The sequence below is a fragment of the Amblyomma americanum genome, chromosome 1, assembly GCF_052857255.1.
Source record: "Amblyomma americanum isolate KBUSLIRL-KWMA chromosome 1, ASM5285725v1, whole genome shotgun sequence".
NCBI lineage: Eukaryota > Metazoa > Arthropoda > Arachnida > Ixodida > Ixodidae > Amblyomma > Amblyomma americanum.
Window position 1 is genome coordinate 329,747,336 of NC_135497.1, and position 27,059 is coordinate 329,774,394.

Genomic DNA, 27,059 nt, shown 5'->3' on the forward strand with positions numbered 1-27,059 from the left:
ACAACCAACCAGAAACGACTACAATCGTCAGCCTAATTACCGGCACCAATCTGAGTTCAACCTGCTGCACATTTGGCGTGCGGTCATTGATTGATTTTAGTTAAAAAGGACACTGAGGAAAAATTTAAGTTAGACTGCGAGATTCTAACGCCATAAAATTAAGGGGGGGGGGGGGGGGGGCACTTTGTTTATCTAATGTGCGGTGGAAAGCCTTTAGCGCGGTGTTGCTGCTTGTGTCACTGATATGTGGTTAAGATGTCGATTAAGTACACAATTGTTCGTGAATTTTAAATGCTGGAGACACTGGAGAGCGTTCGGGAGGCATCCGTCTCATTCGACGCCTTTCCCCAAACTCTCCAGCGTTCTTACGCTAGACATATATATATTAGGTTGGGGCAACCTAAAATGATAAGCCTATGCCAGCACGCTAGAAAAAAGATATTGTGGGACTATAAAAAGAACGAAAAAGAAATTGTCCCTGCCCGTGCAAGCACGCTAGACACATATTAATGTGGGCAGAGAAAAAAAAAGAAAAATAATGTTGCCCAGGCCTGCACGCAAGCTAGACATACTAGTGCGGCCAGTAAAAAAAAAAAAATGTTCCCCAGCCCGCACCGCCAATGGCACAACGGGCTTAAACAAATGGAAAATAAAATGTTAGAAAAAACGAATTTTGCACAGCAGAAAAATAACAAAGTAAAAAACGGGGGGGGTGAAGGTATCTCATCAGCGACCACAGCCTAGGGGCGGCCCGGCTCAGCGGCTTTTATTTTACACTGAAACTAATATGCTAATTACATGTTTTTCTTGGTTTTCTTGACTGACAATTCTGCTATGTAAAGTTCTATTCTGATGACACGCTTTCGCCTGTCAATGCCTTCTCTTCATTCTTCTCCCTGTTCGCCCTCATGTTTCTTGGTATCTGGGCCTGGAATCTTTGCCAGCAGCTTTGGTGGCTGCCTCCTAGTTTGGATCCTGGACATCCAGTCATAACCAGCCGTGTTCTGCCGCAGTGACTGTCCCAGCTCCGCTCGGAGGCTGTCTTGGGGATGAACGAGTGGCCGACTGGCATCTGCTTTTGCCTGTGCCCGACACCTGTAACAACTGACAACTCAAGAAAAACACGTGTTAATTTCTGTATGACGCAATGCTATTTCCTGGTGCTCTAATTAGTTTTTAAATATACTTGCCTTGTCTAATTTTTTTCGCCGTATTCTCTGATGTCCTTCTGTTCTACTTTTTTTTTCAAATCCATTAGTAGAGGCTATAAGCGGAGAGATGGACTGTAATGTTTTTTTTTATAGAACCATTAGAGTATCCTCATTTTAGAATAGTAACTATGAAATATTAAGAAGGGGCAATATATTTATAGATTCAGCAACGTAAAGAAAACTAAAATGAAAGGGAATAACTAAATAATTAATATTATTAGCGTTAATGTGAAATAAGTAAAAACGAATAAAGTGACACGAAAAAAGGATTGACACTAAAGCCTTCCTCTGCTTTTCCTGACTGTCCTATGTTTCTCCTTCTTCTCGTCTATTCCTCTTAAAAACCCTCTATGCTTCTCTTCGTTGTTCTAACTTTCCATGTCCGCGCACGCTAGACATCTGTTAGGTTGGGGCAACCTAAAAAGAATGAAAAATTATGAGCCCCTTACATACGCGTTGGCAGGAAGTAGCGTAGTCGTTAGCACGCTCGTCTGCGGAACAGAAGGATGGTGGTTCGAGTCCAGCCGTGCACAGGGATAATTTTCTTATCGAGTTGACGTCATTTGATTGAGAGCTATCGTGTGACAGATTTCGCGTGCGGACGGACGGACGGAAAACGATGAGCTAGGAAAGACCAGAAAACTCAATAGAGGTGTCTCCATCACCGGCCGATTTCGCGAGCAAACTGAGCACCGGCAACAGATTTATTCGGCTGGGTCTCGGAGGCTATGACACGCCGCCATTCACTTCAACCTGTCTTTTTCGATGAGGACGTCACGGGTTTGAATCGAGTGCCGGGGACATTTTAATTTTTTTTCTCTAACAAATCTCTCCTTTGCTGCCGAACAAACGTTACGCAAATGCAGACCGAGAATCAATTTTTAATGAGAACAATACTTGGATGGATCAGTCTTCAGTTCCCGTCCCCTTTCTAAGTTCGCGCATTACTCCCGAAAAATGGCTGTCGCCAGTACGTTGTCACACGAACGAAATTTGAAGAAGTACAGTCGGAGACAGTCTCTGGACCACGTGTTACTGAAACGAAGGCGATATCTCTACTATTATCAGGCGGCTGGAGACCACATTTGTGGAGATGAAAGAACGAAATTTTGACTTTTACGTCCAGAAGTGTCCTACAGCCGCCGGCTAATTGCAGAGCTATCGGCTTCGTTTCAGGAACCCGTGGTCCAGAGACTTTTGTCCCCGACTGTACATGTGTGCGGTGTGTACCGGCCTCAGTCGAAGAGAGCAATAGTTAGTTGCCAGCCGGCTCACTAAAAGGTTGTAAAAACAAGTACAGCCATCAATTGCACGTGCGCTGCCCTCATCAAGGCACGTCGAATTCGTAATGCCGCGAAGCTTTGTAACGTTTGTTTATTCCTGCTCGAAGGATTCTACACGCGGCGTTATCGCTTTGCTGCGTCGTTGTGCACTCTAAGTACGAATAAGATTAAATGGGAGCAAAAAGGGAGTAACCTGTTCTCTAGCGCACTTCCTTTTAGGAGCAGAGTATGCTGCCCAAGGCAAGGGTAGATTTTGATCCCTGAAAATACGAAAGGCTTACTCTTGGCAACGGAGGTGTATTCCCGCCACAAAGCACAGCACCTTGACATAGTTAGCAATAGGAGGAGGCCTTTAAGCACGGCACCGGAGGCTTTGAGGTTAGCAAGTAGAGCAGATTGAAACCTCGGATGAAATCTTCGTGCCGCCGCAGTGGCTCAGTGGTTATGGCACTCGGCTACTGACCCGAAAGGCGTTGTTTCGATCCCGGCCGCGGCAGTTGAATTTCAATGGAGGCGAAATTCTAGAGGCCCGTGTACTGTGCGACGTCAGTGCACGTTAAAGAACCCCCGGGTGGTCGAAATTTCCGGAGCCCTTCCCTACGGCGTCTCTCATAGCCTTAGTCACATTGGGACGTTAAACCTTTTTAAAACAAACCAAACTTTCCTAACTGCTAGAAGTTCGCATGTTTCGAAGAGGAAATTTGTTTCTGTTGGAAACCATAAGTAAATAGTATTTTTAAGCAATGTAAATCTACCTGAGGAATTCGGCAGCATAGCCTGCGCCTAAAAGGCAGTGCGCTAGAGGTCAGCCTACTACCTTTTCACTCCAATATTGGCTACTTCGTGTTTACGGTGTCAAAGCGACCAGATTTATTTGGCTAGATAGTAGCCACGTGAAACTGTTTCTACAAATTTCGGGATTGTCGCAGGCGCTTTCCGCCCCGGAAAGATTGAGCGCGGCCGGGCGGGCAGTGGTGGTGCTCTTCGACGACAGCCAAGCGTACTTGCCGCTGTTGTTTTTCTCTTTGAGGGCACGAGTTCGCCCAGAAGCAGTTTTCGAGTCACACAAGCCACCTTTTTGCCTATGCGACATTCTCCGGGACGATCGTCATACATCCCGCGGCAGTATCAGCGCCGACATGCATGTAGGGCGCGTGTAAAAGGTCGATGCAGTGTTTTGTATAATGCCCAGAATATAAAGCTCACTGCCGAAATTAAGAACTGGAAATGTCGGTCTGGATTCGAGCCTGTGTGGCCAGTTGTGGCTGAAATTTCAGCAGATCTGTTTAGCAGAATATTGTCAACCACATAAAACGGGTAGTGCAACGACAGCGAAACGGTAAACTGCGAGACCAAGGTCCTGACTTATGACATACTCTCTCAGAACACCATTTTCTTTGTTTCTTTGCCTTTTTGGCTCAGGATCTTTTTGCTTGTTTTTGTCGTGGTTATATCGACGCCTGGCTTGTTTGTTATTTTTTTTTGTGGGGGGAGGGGGTATTCTCAATCCAGCGTTCGCGGTGTTCACATCTAGCAGCCAATTCACGTATGCCTTTTTACTGGTCTTTTTAGCGCTTGTAATTATGCATCACCGCGTTAAACGCTCATACAGCTTCTGCCGCTGAAAGCAGCACTCGCGATGTAATGCACCAAAAAAATGTGGATGTTTTCAAGTGGCTAGTACAGGACGAAAGCTGTGTGCCACCGCGCGGTCCACAGCATAGTTGATCAACAGCTGCGGCGTTCTGCTGGTGCTAAGCTCGAGTTCCCGGATTCTACTACCGGTCATCGCGGCCGCATTTCAGTCAAGACTAGACGTAAACACGACCTTACGAAACGAATCCGGAGCTCTCTACTTCGGCATATCTAAGTTCCTGTTGCTTGGTAGGCAAAAGTCCGTTAGTTTATACACGCCAGTTCACCCCAAACGAGGCCGACTGTTAGGCAACTCACGCCATTCAGGCGCTATATAGCGCCATCTTGAATGTATAAATATGTAAACGCCCACATCAGCTGCAGCCGGCACAGCTGGTTTTGTATTCATATGCGGGAAGTTCTGTATACCTGGCTGCATTTCCCCTGGTGATGCGTGGCTTAAAACGCGACCGCAGCGTAGAGTGCCGCTTTAATTTTCTACTTAACATTGCATGAGCCAGTGAAATCGAGAGTAGACCCCAGAGCATGCGCGTACTTCAGAAACTAGACCTCAGCAGAGTTTGCCTCAGGCGCAGAGTAATCACTCGCGAAACTTGATGTCTGGCGCCGCATCAGTGCGCAGTGATCCCTCAATTCTTGATTGCTCGAGAATCGCACGAGAGCTCGCTGGTCTCGCATGGTCGAGACGGTTTATCACTGTAAATATTCCTGTGGTGAGTGTGTTGTGTTTTGCATAGACAGCGCAGTATGCCTCGAAGAATTGGTATACGTCGATCGGGCTTATTTGTTATGGATGTGCTACAATGAGTGAATTTTGTCTCTGGAATGTGTCGGCAGAGACTAGCGCATTTCATAGAACAGCGCGTTTGCGGAGAAAGCCTCGAGTGAGTGTTCAATTTGAAGTCTCCTGATGCTATACGATGACTACGAATTGCTTTTGTTTTGTGACTGCTTGCCATTGGCTGCTGGTATAGTGGTGCGTTTACATGGCCTTGAAACTGCTCAAATGGAGTTTACCTGCTCTGCCTCGCCGTCTGTGAGTGCATGCGTCTGCACAGATTATGCAATATGTCGGTTTTGACAGAAGACGTGGGCGTACGGTAAGTTGACAGCGTCTCCGCTTTTCATATGGTCTCGCCTTCACTTTTGCCATTTTTTTCTCTCAAACTCACTGCAGCGGCTCAGTGGATATGACGCTTACCTGCTGATCGCCGGTTTGCCGGTTTGATGCCGGCCGCAGTGGCTGCATTTTGGTGAGGCGGCATTCAAAAACGCCAGTGTGCCGCGAATTTGGGGCGCGTAGAAAACCTCCAGGTGGTCCAAATCTATCCAGAGCTCTTCATTATGCGGGATTGCCTCCTCGTCCGTCCGGAGCGTTGCTTCAGCACGAAAAACGTACGTGAATTACTTAACTAATTAACCTTCATTTCCATGTCCTGCCCGTCCCCGCCGCGGAGACCAGGCTCGTGCTTCGGCTACTCGACTCCATAGTGCTGTACAGGACGCGCGGCAAGCAGGACCAGGCTGCGCTGCTTAAGCGACAGGACACCATTACCTTCACGAACCTCATGTGGGTGGCCACGCTCAGCTGCTTCCCACAGGCGGTCTTCCAGGCAGAGCAGCTCTTCGAAGCAGCCCTGCAGGGGCAGGCCTACACCTTGGGCTGTGAGTCCTTACGATACCGTCATAGCTATATTCCTCAGCGCAGCGGAGCCGGCGAAACTGTCGCGTAGAAGCCGAAAGCGTGACTGAAAGCACAGCAGGCAATTGTCCCAAAGCGTACAGTAGCTTTGTGATGCTCCAAAGTGCGCATGTCTAGACAGTTTGCTCAGCTTCGGTGCCTTTAGACTACAATTCTCCCCTCGAGCCAGTTCTGCTCAATGTTCGTGCGTTCAAAGTATAGGCCAAACATTTTTGTTTCATCACTGTCGTTTTCTGGGGCATATAAAATTTTGTCGGGGATCATAAATACTAAACGGATTGCAAAAACGGGTTATGAAAACGAGTGAGATTATGAAGGCGATCAGGGAAATCTGTAATGCATGACGGTTAATTAAATTTATGCTCCTCGACTGTAACTTTGTTCGGCGATAGAACTGAAAAATTCCACACTCAAAAGCTACAGCCTCCTATTTTCAAGAAGCTCATTGCTCCCACCGACGGACCTGCACTACTAGTCTCTGCATACCGCCCTCAGAAAACGATGGCCCGCTGGTTGTAAGCGCACTCGCTTAACTAAAACTGGAAGACGGACAATCCCTGGAATAGGGGAGCTTGCAATAAGCCTATTGGACTGGTCGAACGTATACCGGGTCGAACGTATACGTATACGTATATATAATTTTTCTACGAGCAATCAAGGGGGGAGGAAGCGTCGTTAGCCACACTGCTAATTTTGAAATTTCTCGCCTCCTTTTCTTTATCGTGAAAAACTAGCCGAAAATAGGGTCCCGACGAGCTTAAATACGGCTGCATAATCCTTTTTTAGACTATCGGTGCTTCAAAAGTCGTGTCAATAAAGCAACCTCCAAGAGTATGCCGCGCCGTTACCTCCGCGCCTGAATCCGCACCTTGCCGACGGCGCCAATCTGACGCAAACTTTCCCACGCTTTGCAGCTTCCTGGCTGCAGGCCGCCAACCTGTCTTGCGCCCTGCTGCTCACGGGGTTCGCTTGTGTCAAGTTCAACAACCGGCACGCGAAGACCGTCTTCACCTGGCCCACGATCCAGTCGGCGCTGCGTACGGCCGCCGAGCAAGCCGCCTGGCTGCCGCTGCTGGCCGCCCGCGTGCTCGCCTTCGCCGTGCTCATCGCCAAGGCCCTCGAGCCCACGCATGTGTTCGGCATCTTCTTCGCCCTCAGCCTGCACTTCGAGTTCCGGCGCGACCGAGCTTCTCTTCTGGCAGGCCAGCCCCGCGGTTTCCTGCTCAGCGTGGCCGCCAACGTGGCCCGCGCCACCGTCGGCATGTTCTTCAAGCTGCGCAATTGGCAGGAACCGCTGGCCGCCAAGCCTTACATAGTGTTCGCCATCATGCTCTTAGTGCAGAGCTTCGGCTGCGTCTTCCTGCCGTTTTTGCAGCAGTACGGCTTTTCTATGAGCATGGACGCGTTTCGCGCCTACTATGCGGAGCCCGTGTTCGTCGCCTGCATCAGTGTCCACTACGCGCTCTTGGTGCTCGGCACTGCCTTCCTCCTAGTCTGGTACAGGGTGGAAGGGGCAGGCACGTCTGGCTACGGAGCGATATAAGTATTGTCCCTTCGTTTGTTGCTGTTCCCTCCCTGCCAGCGTCACAACTCATCACTGCACGCGTACTGTCTTGGCCCTGTAATGTGCGCCATATTTTATTTAGTTCCCATTTTGCGGCGCGGCCCTTTTTGTCGCTTCATCGGAGCTCACAGTGGACCCTCGCCAATGAGCTTCGTGTATCTGTTCTAGTTCTAGGTCGAGCTTTTTTTGTGGTTGTTGTGTTGTTTACGTGCGCAGCCAGGAAGGCTGCAGTTTTCAGAGATGTACAGTTTATTACTGCTACAATAATAAAGAAAACGTCGCAGTTGTCAAAAGCTCTACAAATTACCAGACCGCGGCTGCTGACTGGTCATGGTGTGCGGCTGCCGACCCTAAGGTTTCGTGTTCAAATCCTGGGAGCGGCGGCCGCCATTTCGGTAGAGCCAGAGTCAGTGCACAGTGAATAGCCCCTGGTGGTCGAAACTAATCCCCTGTAGAGCACTGCACGGGCTCGGGCCGGCCCGAAAGCCCAAACCAGAAAATGCGCTCTTCCTTTGGGCCTGGCCGGATCCGGGCTTGAAGTTGCGGGCCCGGGCCAGGCTCGGTCCCTTACATAGAGGGGCTGTGTACGTAAAGGCCCCGTACACAGAGGGGTGCTATAGCTTCGACACGGATGAAACAGGGTCATTGCAATGTTGGCTGAGAAAAACTACTCAAAGCTTATTTTTGGCGTCTGCTAAAGCTGCATTTTCTTCGCGCGAGAAAAATTTAAAATCTTTTTTTTTTACTGTTGCCCGGCACGTCTCGGAAATGAAAGAATACCGGCGCTAAAATCTGTCTAGCGGTTTCTTAATAAATCATATTAGTACTTTTCTGATGGCGCGGAATGAAAGACAGCTCATTTGTAAACAGAGAGTCACTCACAGCGTCACTCAGTGCTATGTCCAAGTAAATGTGGACTAGCAAGCCTGGTCGCGCTGAACGATAGAAGCAAGCTTAGAAACGGCACGAAATGCAGTAGCGGGATGCACTACAGCGGAGCTCTTGGTGAAGCGTTGTAAGTTGTTACGCCCGATGCATGGCTCTTTTCCATGAGTGCATTCGCCTAATAAAATGCACAGCACGGCTGGCTTGCGCTGTAAGCGAACACACGTCGTGGGATCTAGGCGATCCGCATCTGCTCGGGTTTACTCATGACTATACATCTGAATTCTCATAAGGGAGGGCCCTTATTTGATTGCTCGACAGGTGGCGATATGTTCCAAGATGGTATTTGATTGTCTGCCTTTTCCGCTAGAAATCGCATCTCTACGCTGCGAGAAACGCCATTGTAGAAGACCATACTAGTTTAGGACTCGTCGGGTCTTCGAACGCAATATACGCAAGAAACAGGCGCGTTTGCTTTTCGTCGCAGAGAAATCCCTCCCTTGCAACAAAGGCGTCGTTCATTTTATTCCGTACAAACGCGGCCACCGAGGCCATCAGTTAAACCCACGAAATCGCGCTCATTAAAAAAAATGCCATCGATGTGGCTTCGAGGACGTTTTTATATTTCGACATCGCGGGCCGTAAAAAATGAACGATTAAAAATCCGAAAGTAAAAGCTTATTGTGCGTGGGAATGCAAGCCTTTTCATTTCGCAATCGGAACTTAGGGCTATTCAGACAACTTCGAAAAGTCGAGTGCGCAATCTGCCTTATCTTGTCTTCTCTTTGTTTTTACCCCCCCCCCCCCCTTTTTTTTTCTCAAGTTATTGTGATTTCAAAACTTATCTCGAGAGTACGTTATTGCTGGCCACTTGAGTAGCAGGAGACTGCTTGCACTACGTTATTGCTGGCCATTTGAGTAGCAGAAGACTGCTTTCACGCAGCAATTTAGGCGTACCTCTTGAGCTGTTGTAAGAACGCGCCCGGGCCTGGGCCGTACTCGGGCCTCAGAATGCGACCGGTGCAGTGCTCTAATCCGCAGCCCTTCACTACCGCGCCTCTCTCATTCCCTCTTTCACTTTCTTCACGATACAGTTCAGGCGTCCACCGGAAGAGGGAGTAACTGCGCCTTTCGTTTCCTCATGAAACATCACAGCTTTTGCATTTGCTGCATATTAAAATTGTTCTGAGCATTTTGCCCATGGCTGCGTCATAATGCTCTTGCGGCGTACCTCTTCACTCTTGCGGCGTACCTTAGTCGTATGAACAGTAGAGCACAGGGGAATCATTTCACTCAGTCAAGAAAAAAAAATTCGGCGGAAACAGACTTCTTACGTGTGGGAATGCGAAAGCATTACTGCCTCTGTGTGCACTGACAACACACGCACGCACGCACGCACGTACACGCGCGCGCGCGTGAGCCAGTAGAGGTACACACAGCAATGTCTTAAGCACATTTGGCGTCTAATGCATCAAGTTCCTTCCCACCTATAAATTTTGCAAGGCCGAGAGCGACAGTGTTTGACCTCAGTTGACTGAGCATTTGTTTTATCGCTGCGCCGCCCAACTGCTTTCTGTGTCAGACACCTCGAGTCGGCCCAATAAACAGCTTTCGAGTTGGACGCAAGCTTTCTTGCTGTCATTCTGCCCTGACTAACGTTACCATAACGTAATTACAGAAGCAGCCAAGACAAGCTGCGTATGCTGGCAAAGATATTGACGCGTACTGAGTATTGCAATTTCAGAAATTATGTATGTCCAATGAGTGACTTCAGCTACCTTAAAGACCGTTATTTTTGTTGTCCACGTATATTCAACCTGAGGCATGTCCTGAGGCTGCCTAGAAATACTTCTTTTTAGTATCTTTGTAAAAGATCTATGCAGTTGAATGTCCAATGCCCTCTATTCTCTTATATTCAGGGACTTTTATTGACAACTATAAGTATAAAACTACAACTACAACTATAAGTTTCCAAAGGTCATGACATCATTTTTCAATGGCTGCCAGGACACTGTGGTATTAACGGTAATCACCAGGCCGATGCGGCTGCGCGTTCTGCTCACAACGACGGACTTCCAGTGAGGATCCGAATATCAAGACCTGACGCAGCGTGTGGGCTTCGCCCTTTGGCGCTGGAGCTCACACATTTAGCGTGGAACACGGGAGAGTTTTGCAACCTCCGCCTCAAGGCACTACACCCTGGACTGCGCCTTCGTCTTCCACATAACTTAGCACGTCGCGACGCAACATTGTTATGCCGTTTATGGATCGGTGTTGCTTTTACCAACCACTATGCTTTCCGGATAGGGATGGCCGACAGTCCTGCCTGTGAAAGCTGCGGTTGTGAGGAGACCATCGCTCATCTTCTCAATGAGTGCCCTGCATTTGCGAGTGCAAGACATACACTGTGTTGTGCCCTGGACCGCCTCGATCCTCGCCCATTAACAGAGCAAAAGATCATCGGTCCGTGGCCATAGCAGTCGACTGCCCTCAAGGCATACAAGGCACTCTTTGCCTACTTGAGAGCGACTGGATTGAGTGACAAATTGTGACAGCGTTGTGTGTGTGTGTGTGTGTGTTATGCCTTTTTCCCCTTCTCTCTTCCTCCTTTTAGTCCCGTAATTCCTCTTTCCCAGTGCAGGGTAGCCAACCGGAAACCCTTTCTGGTTAACATCCCTGTCTTTCCCTCCCCTCTTTATCTATCTATAAGTATCGCAAATCTTAATTTTTAGTTCCTTACATTGTAAGCTAAGCCAGCTGGTATAACGCATTGCTGTGAGATTTATTAGTGTAGCTCCGTTAGGTTGCGGAAACCTTCTTTTTGGGGTGCTGCTTTGTTTCTTGAATGAGGTGAGGCAAGTTCATGCTCTCGCGTGGTTTATCGAAAGCGATGGCGAGGCTGCAGAAATGCAGGAGGATAACGCAAAGCTGGTAGTCATCGCCTCTCAGGTAAGTCTGTTCGCTCGTGAAGGCCGATTTTATTGAGACGGAGCGCAGTTCCGAGCTAATTTTCCTTCGCTGGCAGTTCGTGCTTGCAGTTACTGTCAACAACTGACGTAAATTTTGCGTTGTCATCGGGTGGGATGGGCGGTCGCGAGACGCCGCAAAACATCAAAATGCCTTTCCAAGAGGAGATCTTCGACGTCGCGTGCGTACAACATGCTCTGCTCCTGCAGCCACGGTTGGGTGCTGTTTATACACCTTCTTTTCGCGAATGACATGATGCGTTTTCCTGGGGAGCACCATGTATTCTTAATGTCGCTGTTGTGCAAACTTAAAGCAGCTGAGCTTGAAATTTCAGGAGCTATATTTACGCTGCAGAATCCTTTACTCTCTGAAACTTGCCATCCAAGTGTTAGACGTCGCATATCATTCTACACATTCATCCAGACATGCCGGAGCACGAACTACCGAAGCTGATAGCCTTGCCTTTTAGCCAAATATAAGGGTAAAACGTGTTGACGTCTGTGCTCGAAGCATACATTCGACCATACACAGTCGGGCTCAAGGAGAGAGCGCGCAAACGTTAAATCCGTTGTTTCAGATTTCTCTCATGGCAAAGGGACTGTCTACGCGGTCTTTGCGTAAAGCCTAAGGGGCAAAATGTGAAGGCTTGACGGTTACCACTGGCGCCGGCCGAACTGGGAGCGAGCGCGCGTTCTCCTTCCGCGTGAATGGCGGCGGAGCGGTGGGGCAGTGGCGGCCCCACCGAGGTGCGGCGGGAGGCGGAAACACTCCATTGAGAAGGCCGTAAGAAGAAAAGCGCGCGCTCCCCTCGAGGCAGGCCGTTGGCCAGCATTACATTAACCTGACCTCGACTGTACCAGAAGCTTGGAAGAATGCAAACATTATCTTAATTCATAAGAAGGGAGACGCCAAGGACTAGAAAAATTACAGGCCGATCAGCTTACTATCCGTTGCCTACAAAGTATTTACTAAGGTAATCGCTAATAGAGTCAGGGCAACGTTAGAATTTCATCAACCAAATGATCAGGCAGGCTTTCACAAAGGATATTCCACAATAGATCATATTCACACTATCAATCAGGTGATAGAGAAATTCGCAGAATATAACCAACCTCTATATATAGCTTTCATTGATTACGAGAAAGAATTGGACTCAGTGGAAACCTCAGCAGTCATACAGGCATTGCGTAATCAGGGGGTAGAAGAGCCTTATGCCAAAACACTGGAAGATATATATAGCAACTGCACAGCTACTATAGTCCTCCATAAAGTCAGCAATAAAATTCCTATAAGGAAGGGCGTCAGGCAAGGAGACACGATCTCACCAATGCTGTTCACCGCATGTTTACAGGGGGTATTTCGAGGCCTGAATTGGGAACAGTTGGGAATAAGAATAAATGGAGAATACCTAAATAATCTGCGATTTGCTGATGACATTGCCTTGCTGAGTCACTCAGGAGGTGAACTGCAAATCATGATCAATGAGTTAGACAGGCAGAGCAGATCGATGGGTCTAAAAATTAACATGCAAAAAACCAAGGTAATGTTCAACAGCCTAGCAAGGAAACAACAGTTCACAATTGGCAGCGAGAGCCTAGAAATTGTGACGGAATATGTCTACTTAGGGCAGGTAGTGACAGCTGATCCGGATCATGAGAGGGAGATAACTAGAAGGATAAGAATGGGGTGGAGCGCATATGGCAAATTCTCGCAGATCATGAGTGGCAGTTTACCAATTTCCCTCAAGAGGAAAGTGTACAACAGCATACTCTTACCGGTACTCACCTACGGGGCAGAAACGTGGAGGCTAACGAAAAGAGTTCAGCTTAAGTTAAGGACAACGCAGCGAGCCATGGAAAGAAAAATGATAGGTGTAACGTTAAGAGACCGGAAGTGGGCAGAGTGGGTGAGGGAACAAACACGGGTTAATGACATCCTAGCCGAAATCAAGAGAAAGAAATGGGCTTGGGCAGGGCATGTAATGCGAAGGCAAGATAACCGCTGGTCCTTAAGGGTAATGGAGTGGATTCCAAGAGAAAGTAAGCGTAGCAGGGGGCGGCAGAAGGTTAGGTGGGCGGATGAGATTAAGAAGTTTGCAGGCAAAGGGTGGATGCAGCTGGCAAAGGATAGGGTTAATTGGAGAGACATGGGAGAGGCCTTTGCCCTGCAGTGGGTGTAGTAAGGCTGATGATGATGATGATGACATTAACCTGCGCAGGACCTTTGATGGCGCCACTACCGCCCTTCGCGGCCATCGGGAGCTGGCGGCTTTCAGTTTGTCGATCTCGACGCAGACGTGTACAGAGCTGCATCATTCGCGGCTGAATCAAGTAAGTATCGTTGTAAAACTTGCTACGAGACAAAAGTTACCACAATACGGAAGCTCTGCGCTCAGTTTTACCGCAAACGAGCCAGCGGTTGAGGCGAGAAAATTTTTGAAGTATCCACGAGAAAGATGCACAACACTATATCTAGTTACCTGTATCGCGAATTCTCCAATCCATGCAGCGCATACAGGCGCAGGAAAGAAACGGAGAGTGGAGGTTCAATAGCAGACGCCCCTCGCCAGCCGAATGGAATCACGTTAGCATAACTCTCATAGAGCCGCAAAAAGCGAACGGGAAATCATATCTGCGCTGTTCCGCAGTCTGTGTCAACGCATTGACACATTTCATAAATAATCTTCGCGCTGAAACGAACTGCGCCGCAAGATTAGCCGCATTGAGATTTTCGATCCGCGGATCTGGAAAAAATCACACCGACATTAATTACTATTTTCGCCAGTTGTGGTGCTACGATTTCGTGTCTCCTAGTGTATAATATCTCCTCTATAAGGCTACTGAGGTGCGAAACTCCTGCGCATCTGTTGTGCTCGTACTTGCCTTTGCTATCGCATCGTCGGCACGCATAAACATATGCAGCTGCAACAGCGGGGATCAGAGTGCACTTCAATCTCGTGCTGCTAAGGTAAAATTATCGCTAAATGCGTGTAGGGAAGCAATTCATGGTTGTCGGATTTTTTCGCCGTATCTTTTCTCAACTGGTGAGTGGCACCGGGCTCAATATTGCACCGCGCGCCCTACTGCGAGTTGCGCGATCGTTCGCGTTTGTATTGCGTCGACTGCAAGGAAGTGACGACCAGCCGACACGGCAACCCTTACACAAATGCCTTTGTTCCAAATAAGGTCCGCGAAGGGCGCACGTCTAGGAGTCAAGTGCGGCGCGACGCGCGCTAGAAGGTTTGCGTTGCTCGCTCGCAAGGAGGCGCCGTTGGTATGGAGCAGCTGTTTCTAGATTTGGTCCGAGTCCACATGAATCATCCACATGCAGATGAGTTTGAACATTTATACCAAGCTGCACTTGCTGTTATAACCTGCTAAGCACTGAATGATAAGCCACAAAGGCTCAGCAGCAAGTTAGCCCAGAAGTCTGTCAGGAATTCCTTTCAGTAGATTTGCACACTATCGTAACAAAACATTGATGTTTCAGTGTCCCCATGATAGGGACATGCTGTACATGATGATGTGCCTGCATCCGACATATTTCTCTTGATATTACTTCTTGCACTAGTCTCACTTTTTTAGTATACTCTTTCCTAAGCCTTAGAAGACAAAAGCAGCAAATGCGGCAATGTTCAAGTAGTGAAGAATAATAAAATGGTATGATCAGGGGAAAAAAAAGTATAGGAGCCGTGCGGCTTAACTCACAAGCATCTGTTATGGCTTGCCCTTCAGTGGGGCTTATAACAAATGCAAACTTGATCACACACACAGACAAGATTATTAACGCAGCTATTGGCTGCTATGTACCCACTGTCTTTGCACTGATGCTGGAGCTGTGCATCATGCGTTATGCCTTAATTCACTACGAGTCAGCGTACACATCAATATTAATTTCGAATTTTCAGTTTTGACAGCAGTGTTCTCCTGCCTCAGCCACAGCAGCATTATAATGAGCTTGCACTGAGGAGGAATTTTGTTGTTTCATGAGTAAGTTTAATCACATAGACACTATGCATGGAATATTTTTATTATAAACCACAGAAGAATGACACGCAATTTTTTACTTCAAACAGCTGTGCCAAACACATCATCACCCTCTACTAGTTTTCAGCGAGGAGGGAACCGTACCATTCAGTATCAATGATGTCATTCGCACCAAACATCAGGGTAGACAAAGAAATGACACTAGTGTTCACGGTAAGTGCGAAGTGGCTTCTATTGTTGAAAAATGAGACGGCCGTCTTATGGCACTCACCTGTCTCAGCCATTCCAACCACATCTTCACAGCAATCACACAGATTCACTTGCAATACATTATCACCATTATTAAAGCCATTATAGAAAATGCATACCAATCTCCACCAGCAGTATCCATACAACACTGGTGAACATCCATGCACAGTGAAACCTGAAGTGAATGAATTACAGAGCACATACGCAAAAACACTGTTCATGTGAATCCTTGCAGAGATACAGAGTACAGGCAGCAATTGGTTTCAAAGCAATAAGCTAAATATGTAAATGAGATATGAAATGTGGGTGGCAATAAAATGATATGGGTGCTCATGAAGTTGCATGAAGCCTTCTTGACAGCATAAGTCATTCCTAAGTTGTGACACCAAGCCAAAGCCTACCACATACAATGCGTGGTGGACATGTGGTTCCAGAAAATGTTTAACTGATAAACAGGCATTCATTATGGTGGTGTTTCACTGTATACTGTACAGACTTAACTCTGATGTGAACTGTGACCCTGATTTACAATTTTTATATATTAGGGCAAATTTATGTCGTATTCACTATTGTGGATGCACATTATACTAAGCTTCAGGATGGCGAGTGACAATTTAATAGTTTATGAACTACCTGTGTGAAAAACCAATGTCAACTAGGAATGCCCAACACCTTACTTCCTGTAGGAACTGTGACATGACTTATGACATGTAGGTTTCAACGATCATTTTCAATGCGTGGAAAGCAGTAGCCTCATAATGCGCACTAATACAGCAAAAGTAATCATAACTGCAAAAGGCGAAATGGCCTCTTTTATATGATGTTAAGGCGAGCAGCGTTACCTGCCTGCCATTCAATTCATGATTCATAATTTTTAAAGAAATTTTGGGGCTTCATTGGGCACATGGTCTCTAAACCATCCCCCCCCCCCCCCCCCCCCCCCCCCCCACAGCGCTTACATGAGAAATGGACGGTGACACCAGGAGAGCATCCTATGAAAGAGAACTGGTGTGAAGTGATACCTGTCTTGCACGTCTCAAGTCCTTGGCTCTATTTCTCGCCATTTCTTTATGAAACACATTCACTCTCATCTTTCGGGGTTCAAGCAACCATGGCTAGTGTGCAGATAGGTTTGCGTCTCAGGATTTGAGTAAGGAATGAATAAATGTATGATGTGAATTTTGCATGAAGAGTATTTGCACAGGCTACAGATGTATGTGCAATACTTGCAGTGAAGAGGTCCTTTCGATATCACATACCTCTCCTGCTTCCATTAAAGTCCTCCTCCTCCTCCTTTCGATATCTTAGCCACACTAGAGAATGTTGCCTGTCACGGACTCGATTTGTCTTCCTGAGAAACAGCGCAAAGGACGGGACACAATAAAGAAGACAGCACGACCGCTGTCAACTCTGTCGTCTTGTTTCCCGTCCTTTGTACTGTTTTTCAAGATGAACCAACTAGCCCGACTGTCTACTCTTGTCGATTTGTCGCTTACCACTGTTTGTGTATTTCACATACATGCTTCAGGATATCTTCCAGCCTTCTGCATGATCTCTTTAGCTTGGTGCCTGGGCACCTCCAGCGAAGGAGTTGAGCATGAATGACAAGCGTTTTCACCTGCGCTGTTGAAAAAAAAAACCATCAGAGCAATGAAAACTGATAGCTGCAAATGAAGGAGCACTAGGGTTTGCAGAAATTGCATAAAAATAAAATTATGGGTGAGGACAGCCTCGGCAGAGAAGTGAAGTTTTAGGAAAGTAAAAAAAAAGAGTATGCCCCAACTGGTCCATGATGAAGACAATCGACTTCTGCTTCTCTAGGCTTTTCTCGGCATGTATTTCGACGTATGTCGTTCGAGTAGCATATGTGAACATCTGTTTACTGGTGGGCTTCTGAGCAGTATGCCTGCGCAAGCGACAGCCCCCGAGCCTCTCGCTCGGGAACGAGGTGTCCGATAGCTTTGATGGATACACAAACAAAACAAAAAAGGCTACGCAGCACGCGGACTTTTGGCAAGTATCACCTATCACGTCCGCGTTGTCACTGTACGCCCCCACGTACACGATCTAGGCTTTGACCTCCGCCACCCCGCTTTTTCAACTTTCTCTGAAGGGCTACCATTTCGGCTTAAGCGCTAGCACAGGCAAACTCACGCCACCGAGAGAGGCAACCGACACGATCGATCACGCAAAAATTTTGTGGAACTACTTCGGCGAAAATGCACATGTGAACGCTCGGTCTATGCACAAGATCGAATCTCGATCTTGGAAAGCATGTTTATCTTTGTGCTATCGCGTTGCCCATTCACAAATCCCGACTTATTTTGCTTCCCCTTCTCGACACAGATAGCTGCATAATCTCAACTGAGAACATAACATACCGTCGACTCGACGTGTCCATTGCTGACTGCTACCAAGAAGTTAGCGGCAACAAACACGTACGGGATATAAAAAGCGCGACGACCAGTCACCTCCGGCGAGCGCGGCGTTGCCGAGCCGCTAAAGTAATGGCAAAGGCGCCAAGGTACTTGCCTGTAGTAATGGATAAAAGACGGTGCCAAAACGCTTCCGTTTTTCGCAGACTCCGGCGACACAGGAACATTTCGCCTTCTCCACGGCTGATTCCGTAATGACGGTCGTCTGTTAGCGCTATTTTGCGAGTATCGACCGCCACGGTGTCGCCCCATATTTGGTCTCATAGTCTCTGGTGACCTCAGAGAATGTCAAAATTAAGTGCTTAGAGTAAAAGACACGATTAGCCCCCTAAAAAACCGCGATGATTTCGGCGCATGCAAGCAATGCTCATACATTACTAAGCGACGAGATATGCGTGGACCTACACTCAAGCCATGTAGACAGACAGAGAGACAGACAGGCAGGCAGGCAGGCAGGCAGGCAGGCAGGCAGGCAGGCAGGCAGGCAGGCAGGCAGGCAGGCAGGCAGGCAGGCGGGTGGGTGGGCGGGCGGGCAGGCAGGCAGGCAGGCAGGCAGGCAGGCACTTGAGGCCTTACCCTTTGTAAAGGCCGGCACCACTAGGTTGGACACCCGGACCAAAAAAACAAACAAAAAAACGAGAAGATGAAAGCGCACAAGGAAAGAAAAAAGTGCACAACAAAGAAAAAAAAACCAAAAACACGCAAAGGCTAAAGCCAGGAGGTAGCGGTTCGCTCATCGACCTGGTTCACTTCCGACTCTGCGCGTTCGCGCAGTTTGACACAGTGCTCCACCAAACATCTAGTTAGTCGACGCGTAAAGCCCCTTGATATTGGAAGTAGGGCATTTCTGTGAGCTTCTCCGCCGCGCCGCGGACTCGCGCACATCCTCCTCGCTCGACTCTCTCGGCGCTTTTATGAACGGTGATTGGCCGCTCCGGCCATCGCCAAGGCAACACGCGGGAAAGGATTGTTTTCTTGTTTTCGTTTTTCGTCGGCCCCATGCGCAGGCCGTCTGCCTCTGCTGCTGGTCCAGCTCCGTTGAGTTACGCGCTGACAATTCGAACTCTACTTTTAGTGCCGCGTTATGCTCGGTTGCGGTGCATTTCAGTGCACAAGCCGGAGTGAAAATGGCGTCGTGCTGTTCGCGATTGCTCGAGGAAAAAATGACATCAGCCGAAGAAAAAGTGGACCCACAACATCGCCCTTAATAAGGAGTTTGTTCCGACAAAGCACACCGTCCTCGGCGAAGTACTGTGCATTTCGTGGTACCTAAACTACTGTGCATACATGAAACTTTTTGAGAGATCATCAGGAAGGTGATAGTCTTGCTTAATTTGCTAATCATTGTGCGTCGTTTCACACGCTAATCTTTCCATTTGATGGCATTGCTCTGTTTGTTCTATTCGCGGCTGTTGGCGTGCGGATTACGCTTATTATATCCACTTTAATTTCTGAATCTCAGTATGGGTTTCCGCGAATAACGTTTGCAACGTCAACGTTAATTTTTTTGTAGTGAATACGCGTGCTTCTGACCTGGTGTAAAATATAAAACATGTTGATTTTCGTAGCATGTACGCCAGTCTCTCTCCCATGTGCCCCAGCTTTAACGACGTTATACCATCGTTTGTCTAGGGATAATGGGGATGTTAATCTTTAGAGCACTTTAGGCGTTCGTTCCATTGTCGGGACTGCGCGTAACTATACCGCTATTCCAAGATCTAATGCCACCTGAGGAGCGAGTCACAGCAAATGTGCGTTTTAGAGCGAGCTTCCAATTGTTGCAGGAGAAATTGTTATGGCATACTGCATGCAATGGGGTTTTCATATGACATCAGATTCTTTAACTCCGCAGTTTACAAGATAGTACTAATCGTTCCCGTGAGACTCAGTCACGGAATGATCGCGCTTTACAGTGCTGAATTTCGATTTAGCACGGGCATCTGAAGCATTCTTCGAATGCATTTGAGGGATTAGCGCAGATGAGTCATCTTTCAGTCACTTAATAAAGGCTTCTGTTGGCACCAGCAATCGCCCCAAAATTTTAAGCCAAACCCTTGGCCACACTCGTTTCTGCTGTAGTTAATAAAGTTAACGAAAAAAACAAACTAAAATATTCCTCTTTCAAGGAGCCGTGAAATTTGTAATAACCAGGCAACAAAGCCGCGGCGTGTGCACCACTCCGAGGAGCCAAGCTTTAAATTTTCGGTCTGAAACCTGCTAAAAAATGCATAACGCGCATTAAAAAAATTTCCCAGCATTTTTGCAGCCACTCACTCAGTCGTTACACGACATGTTTACTTAAATTACCGCCATCTTTACCTTGCTCGATTGCAGAACAGCGTCATAAACAGTATTTTCGGGAAAATGTACAGCTAGTCAAATCTGCATTTAGCGGAGCGTCATTTTACTGAAAAATATTGTATATGAAAAAGTAACCCAAATATTATTCTAATAAAAACTCTGCCGTATTGTGGAGGACGGAGTGCGCTTTGATCACCCCGCAAGCGTTCACGTTTACTGATTTCATTGCTCGAACGAGAAGGTGATAAATGTGGCTCGCGGTAGAGTCACGCATGTCGCATCACTTTCTAGTGGCTGTGTTTAATAATAGAGCGCGAAAGAAAGCTCACAGTTCGGCGCGCTCATGTGTGCCAGCGAACACATCGGGCCGGTGAGCGCGCGATGGACTGCGAAGCGTGCCGAGCGCCGCGCGCACAGTCGGCACGCGAGGATAATCAAGGAGGAAAACGCGGTAGTGGAGGAGAGTGGCGCTACTTTCAATATCAAGGGGTTTTAGCAACACCCTATAGAGAATTTGAGAAGGCCTGAGTGCTCCTCCCCTGACGTCATGAAAAGAGGCCGAGAGTCGGCGCCTTTTATGGCGGAGTTTAAGGAAGCGCGACTGGATTCAACTAGCAGCAATAAGCTTTCATTTGTCAATCCACATTTTTTCTTTAGTTAAAATGCTGGAATGAAGAGCAGCCACTTTACGCGGAATTTATTTAGAGGCACTAGCCCGAAACACCTGCGCAAAGATTGTTTGACTGATGTCAGCAACTCTATTGCATTGCGCTTTCTCATCTTTCTCAGTAAAAGTTTTTTTTTATGCATTACATGAAATAAATTTACCAATGCTTTAAAGCTTTCCCTTTTCCACCTAGTTTTATGGAGCGCAGCGATAATGAAAAATTAAACACTCCCGATTAGCTTCACAACTGCGTATATATTTTTTTTATTGGCGACACATGTAATTGTTCCAAGATTATATTTGAAATGAATACGATCGCTTTCGATACAGATACATACATTGCCACAGTTTACGTATTTACAACATAGCAAGTGGGTTTAGAAATTTACATATAAAACACCCATGTTGCTATTTAAAAAGGAACCGCTGCCTGCCGGGATACATGGAGCGTTTTCTGGGCGATTTTCGCCCGACGGCGCGCATTTGACGCACGGCCTCGAAAAAAACGCCCGCCACCGCCCATCTGGCCCCGCCAGATATTGACGCGCGGCGTCCGGCGAGACCGGAAGCGGCAGCCGAATCAAGCCAATAGCAGCGCAGAAAGCCCGCTCTTCCGGTTTGGCCGCCGCCGCCGCCGCCGCCAACATGGCCGCCATGGCCGACGAGCACTGCTGTGGTTATGGCACGCAAATGTTTTTATCGTGAAAATAAACGCCTCACGAGACATGAAATGTCACTTTTCTTTTGGAGAACACGACCGAATCTTGGATCGAAATGCCAGCTTTTCCTCCCTGAAGCGAAGGTGCCGAAGAAAACTGCAGCCGATGGTAGCCACGGCTGAGCGGGCGTCTAAAGGTACGCGACCGCATGCATTCGAGCACGCAAAACCTTGTAGATATCCATGCACTCGTGATGCAATCAGTACAGTGGTGTCTAAATGAACACTTTCGTTATTCTGACAGAGGAGTCAGCGTCGCTGCTCTCAAAGAGCTCCTCGTTCAATGGTATTTGCCACTCGTTGATCAGGTTGCTTTCGCGCAGAGATACGCGGCGGCGGGCTGCCGCTTTTTCGCTCCATGTATCTCCGGCCGCGCGTCGCGCCGCCACGACGTTTTCTGCCGCGCGAACATCGTCGGAAAAAACGTCGCATGTATCCCGGGCCTATTCCGAAGTTTCAGCTTTTCTCTTTTTTGCCTTGGCGTTGGCATACAATATTTTGTCATTCATCTTTCAACAGTAGTTCTTCAGCAAAATGTTGGTGCTACACCATAACAAATGTTTCAGCACAAGTTCGCACTTGTGGCCATCCTCGCAGGTGTCAAACTCTGAGGAATCGTCACCGACGAGCAGTTCAAGCGTGAGGTCCGTGACTAAATGACGCTGGTTCGGCAGATTGACGAAGTCCTTATTTGTTTTAGTAGAGTGGAGAGCTGGGCGAGTCGGTACATGATTGAAGAAGGAAACCAGCGCAAAAGACGAAGACACAGGAACAAGGAACACAGGACAACGCTGGACTATCGACTGTATTTATTTGATGTGATCGTTTCTCAAATAAATACAGTCGATAGTCCAGCGTTGTCCTGTGTTCCTTGTTCCTGTGTCTTCGTCTTTTGCGCTGGTTTCCTTCTTCAATCCTTATTTGTTGATAGTTGCTTAACAACTATGTAGTTGTTTGTGTGCGACAGCGTTGACGGCAAATGTTGCTGGGTAAACAAACCCGCCCCTGTCAAGTTGCTTCACAAGGTCGTATCGTCCATCCGTGTCGGATACTGATGTCATCCTTTTTTCGGTGAGCGCATCCCTGCATTTTGTGCAGTTCAGCTTTTTAAGTGTTGCGTACACTGCATAGCCTGCCACATAGACCAGCACCGGGACGATGTCTTTTAGTTCCGACAGTGCATCTTCTGTCACCACTACATTTAGGATAGGGCGTGGACAGTCTGGTCGCAAGTGAAGCTCATCCCATTGCTCATCCTTACTGATGGCTGGCAAAGTGCATTGCAGCCTTAGCTTCTTTTCGCATTCATACACTTGCCTCATCGACACATGATACTGGGATCCAGCTAGCATCCTGTACTTTCCGAAGCGCTCCTCCAGACTGTCGGTTTGGATTTTTCCTAGCAGGACATATGACAGCTTGAGCTCTTCGAAGCAGTACTTTGTAAACTCCACAAAAGCATATGTTGTGTGGTCGATAGCGGCATGGGTCTCTCTTTTAACGTGCCACTGTCCAAGTTTTTGCCTTTCCACTCCTCCAACCAAGCCAAACAGTTTCGCAGGAAATCAATCTTGATGTCATTTTCCGAAGGAAACACTGGTTCTTGGAACTTGTCTCGAAGCCTTTTTCCCTTCCAAGGAGTCCTCACGTTCACAATCTTCCACCATTTCACCACAAACTCAATGAAAGTGGCAGTCTCTTCGAAAAATAAGAGGTTGTGCTTCATGCCAAGGGCTCGCAGGGCCTGAGGAAGGTATTCAGTGAAGATTTGTAAGGCCAACTTAACATTTTGCCGTTCGATGTTCAATGGACAAATCTTGACAGTCTGTAGTCATAGCTTAACAGCCTCTCACACTCCATGTTGCACATTCCTGGTGGTAGCAAATGACGCAGAAAGCATTCGCTGTTCATCAGTGAGGTTTTTTTCCGAACTCGGGAAAGTAGAAGCAATGTTGGTCGTTGTTTTTTATTAAGCCAATTGTTGCGTATACACTTTAGTTTGTGTGCCGGGTCTATTACAAAAAAGAGAGGTCTTGCAGGGTCCGATGGATGCGAATAAACAATTTGTTTAGAAGGAGGTGATGAGAAGTAAGACATAGCTTTGGTATTGATGTCATTGTTGTCACTTACGACACACACTACCCTGTAGCCAATTTCTTCTAGTCCACATATAACTTTTCTCAGCAACTGGTGCACATACTCTGATTCTGCTTTTTGGGCAGGGACGATGTGAGCGACTTCCTTAAATTGGCACAAGAGGCTCTGCACCATAAAGGCAAGTGCGCTGGTTGCTGCACCTGAGCTGTTCAGGGCAGCCCCTGTAATATTGCCTCCTTTGTAGTCGAAATAAGGCTTGATGTGAATTTCATCCACCATCACTGTCACAAAACGTTGGCGATCATTCAAGTCGGTGATTCTTCGGCCATTTACCGGCGGAACAAATCCCTCTGATGTTCGATTTGAGGATTCATGACGTACGGTGAGCATATTGAGCGAATGGTCACTGGGTGCGGCAGAGTCATGATTGCAGATCCGCGGATATATTTGTATGCGTGAGGCGATACAGTGAAGAGTAGACAGCAAAATATCATGAAGTCGGCTGAGTAACGTGTCCGAACTTTCTTCATTGAGAGAAGCTTCAACTGCTCGCTAAGAAATTGTGCGGCATTGGTGGCTTCATCTGCGGGCGAAAGGGATAATTTTTCCAGCAGGAGAAGAATCTGCTTGCAGATGTCTTCGTTGACGGATTCAGGAGTTTGATTGAGGTCGCCACTGCTTTCTTCAATGATCTTAAGAAGCTCCAACATTGCTTTCTTGCTGTTTGCTACTGTTGGGATTGAGAAATTGGTGCCTAGTTTCGTTATTGGCATCTTTATGAAGTGAACTGTAACGCAAAGATCAGCTTTTACTGCAATTGAATATTTGATGCACGGAGCTCCGTCTTCAAAGATGTGCACTATTATAAGACGTTCACTTCCTTCAATAGCATGCCAGAATGCAGACTTTTGCTTGCTAGATATTCGGTCAAGTCTTTTAGGTTTAGAACCCTACCCGCTTCCTGCCCTTTTCGGAATACTTCACTTGACTCTCCAAGCGCTTTCCTCAAAGCAGCAGCCTCAAGACGCATGCGCTTCGAGTCTGGGTCGTCCCTTGAGTTGCCTGTCTTCGAAATATAAGGCGGGCATCCCGGAAACTTAGATGGGATTGCGCCTGGGCGAAGGCGCAAATGCGAAAGTGGTGCCGTGGTGGTGTGCCCTGTAACATTGTCGATGTGGGAGGCCTCTCGCACGATGTCGGCCTCAGTGAAGTGAAGCTCGCAAACCTAGAGGGAAGTTAATTTTTTGTTTAAATAGCAGCTGTAACTTCGCAAGAGAGTTTTCTTGAAAGTCTAAATTTGCTCCCTGCGGTGTTAACCAGCTGCCTAGTTTAAATACGCTTTGTTTGTAATGGATGCGCATAACTTTATTGTATTTATCAAATGTAACTATTATTTGAAGAAGTTTCGAACATCTTACCCTGGAGTGCGGTGATACAACGAAGTTCGCTCGTGGTATTGCCCTAATCCAGGCGTTCTGTTCTTCTCCATCCCGGGGAAACTTGAACACGTGGTTTTTGGGACCCGATTCGTAATTAGTCCGGCTATTGGGAACACATCACTTATTAGGCATACCCTGGCAGAAGCGTAATCCACATTCCACTCCAGCGATGGCACTAGAACATCGTCTCGACGGGCATAACCGCACGCGCAGCACAAGGTGTAGCATCTGCATGCACAGTCAACGTCTAGAAAAAAAGTGCGTTCGGGAGCATGTCGCGACATGCCACGACTTTCCACAAGGCAATGAAGGAAGTGTCACATGTTTCCAGAACCGGTCGCATTGTCGTCGCTGTCGTCCCCCACCCTGACTTCTCGGTATACAGGTGGGGTTAACCATAGTGTACCATTCAGGCCTCATTCTCAACACCCGTGCGCCGCTCGTAGCTTCGAGACGTGCTGCACGGAACTTCTATGTCGGACTCTTTCGCGTGACGTAGCTCAGGGGGGGGGGGGGGGAAGGAACAGCCATCAGGCCTTAAGTTCTTTAGAGGGTGTTGGTTTTAGTCGATGTTTGGTGGCTTGGTTCGCAGCACCATCTCGCTCTTGTCTTTGGAGTTGTCTCCGTCGTCCTCTGCAGGACCGTGAAACCCGAGCGCCTGTGGTAATGTGGTGCCCTCTCTCGGCATTGGATGAGGTCTCTGGCATGACATCGCCAGGTGCTCGATGGTCTCCTCCGCGTCGCCATACGCTCGGCATAGGGCTGCCTGTGCTTCTGGTGTTAGTATCGAAGCGACGGCGGTACACCAGTGTTCGCAGCGCTCCGGCACGGGCCTCAAACAGCAATGTGCTACCCAGGCCGTTGTCAAATATCTTTTCCGGTCAGATGCTGTTCTTGCACTCGCGGTACACAGCCAGTGTCGCTTTTTCGGCGAGCACCTGCAGCCATTGCTGATTCTCTTTTTCCTGGACCGGTTTCCTTGCCTCCTGTTTCCATGTCGTTGCCGATTCGGAATTTTTGGTTGTCTGTAATAGGCCATACTTGCCTTCTATCCTGTGGAGGCGCGTTACCGTGTAGTGCGTAGGCATGTCACATCGAGGTATTCAAAGACCCGCCTAGCCCATCGGTCGCGACTCATGAACTGGAGTCGACCGCGGTACTCCAGCGTGTTGCATGCCTCCCTTGCCTCAAAACTAAACCATCCACGGTCGCCTTGGATGGCTGCATTGGCCCCCCGTCCATGACATCCGACTGCAGTGCGGCCGACCTCTGTTTGCGCTGTAGCTAATTCCTGGTGCCTAATAAGAGGCAGACCACCGCGATGGCGAACGTGACTCCTGGTGCGTGCGCGAGCTTCCAGAGGTCGCGGACCATAATGTACTGGTCGCATCCCCACAGGCACCGACGTCGGAGGATGCACTGCGCTCTGAGTGCAGATTGATGGACTTTGGCCTTGTACAGCCTGAGCATATCAGTCTTAGTACACAAATTTATGCCCAGGTATTTGTATGATATGTGGACTGTCAGGGGCTCTTCATTCAGCGTAAGCGACAGCTGATCAGTCGCCTCGCCTGCCAGCTGAAAAACCATGCATTTTCGCTGGTTTAACTTAAGGCCAACGCTTCTCAGCTCCGCGGCACAAACGTCTAGCATTTTTTTGTACATCCTGTGTGGTTTCTCCCGTAATTACTAAGTCATCAGCAAAGGCAAGACCCGGCAGTCGGCTGGAGTTGTCAATTCCTCTAGTGCTGTACTTAAGGCCGAATCCCAGGTTTGCCTACAGGAGTGCCTTTTCCAGTCCGGACACATGTACAGCAGGTAGAGGAGGGGAGACAATTGGCATCCCTGCCGAAGCCCCTTGTGTACATAGAACCGTTCCGATTGCACATTGCCAAATAA

General features: G+C 48.0%; 1 protein-coding gene and 1 pseudogene across 1 annotated transcript in view; one reads left to right on the forward strand and one right to left on the reverse strand.

Moving 5' to 3' along the window:
* Positions 1-8,160, forward strand: part of LOC144115485 (uncharacterized) — a 29,003-nt gene extending 20,843 nt beyond the window's left edge. Inside the window, exons 2-3 of the mRNA XM_077649888.1 lie at positions 5,613-5,815; positions 6,767-8,160. Coding sequence (XP_077506014.1) covers positions 5,613-5,815; positions 6,767-7,395 — 832 coding nt within the window. The 3' untranslated portion in view covers positions 7,396-8,160. The remainder of the gene's footprint in view (positions 1-5,612; positions 5,816-6,766) is intronic.
* A 13,907-nt stretch (positions 8,161-22,067) lies between these two features.
* LOC144120775 (uncharacterized) lies at positions 22,068-25,292 on the reverse strand (annotated as a pseudogene).
* Positions 25,293-27,059: the final 1,767 nt, after the last annotated feature.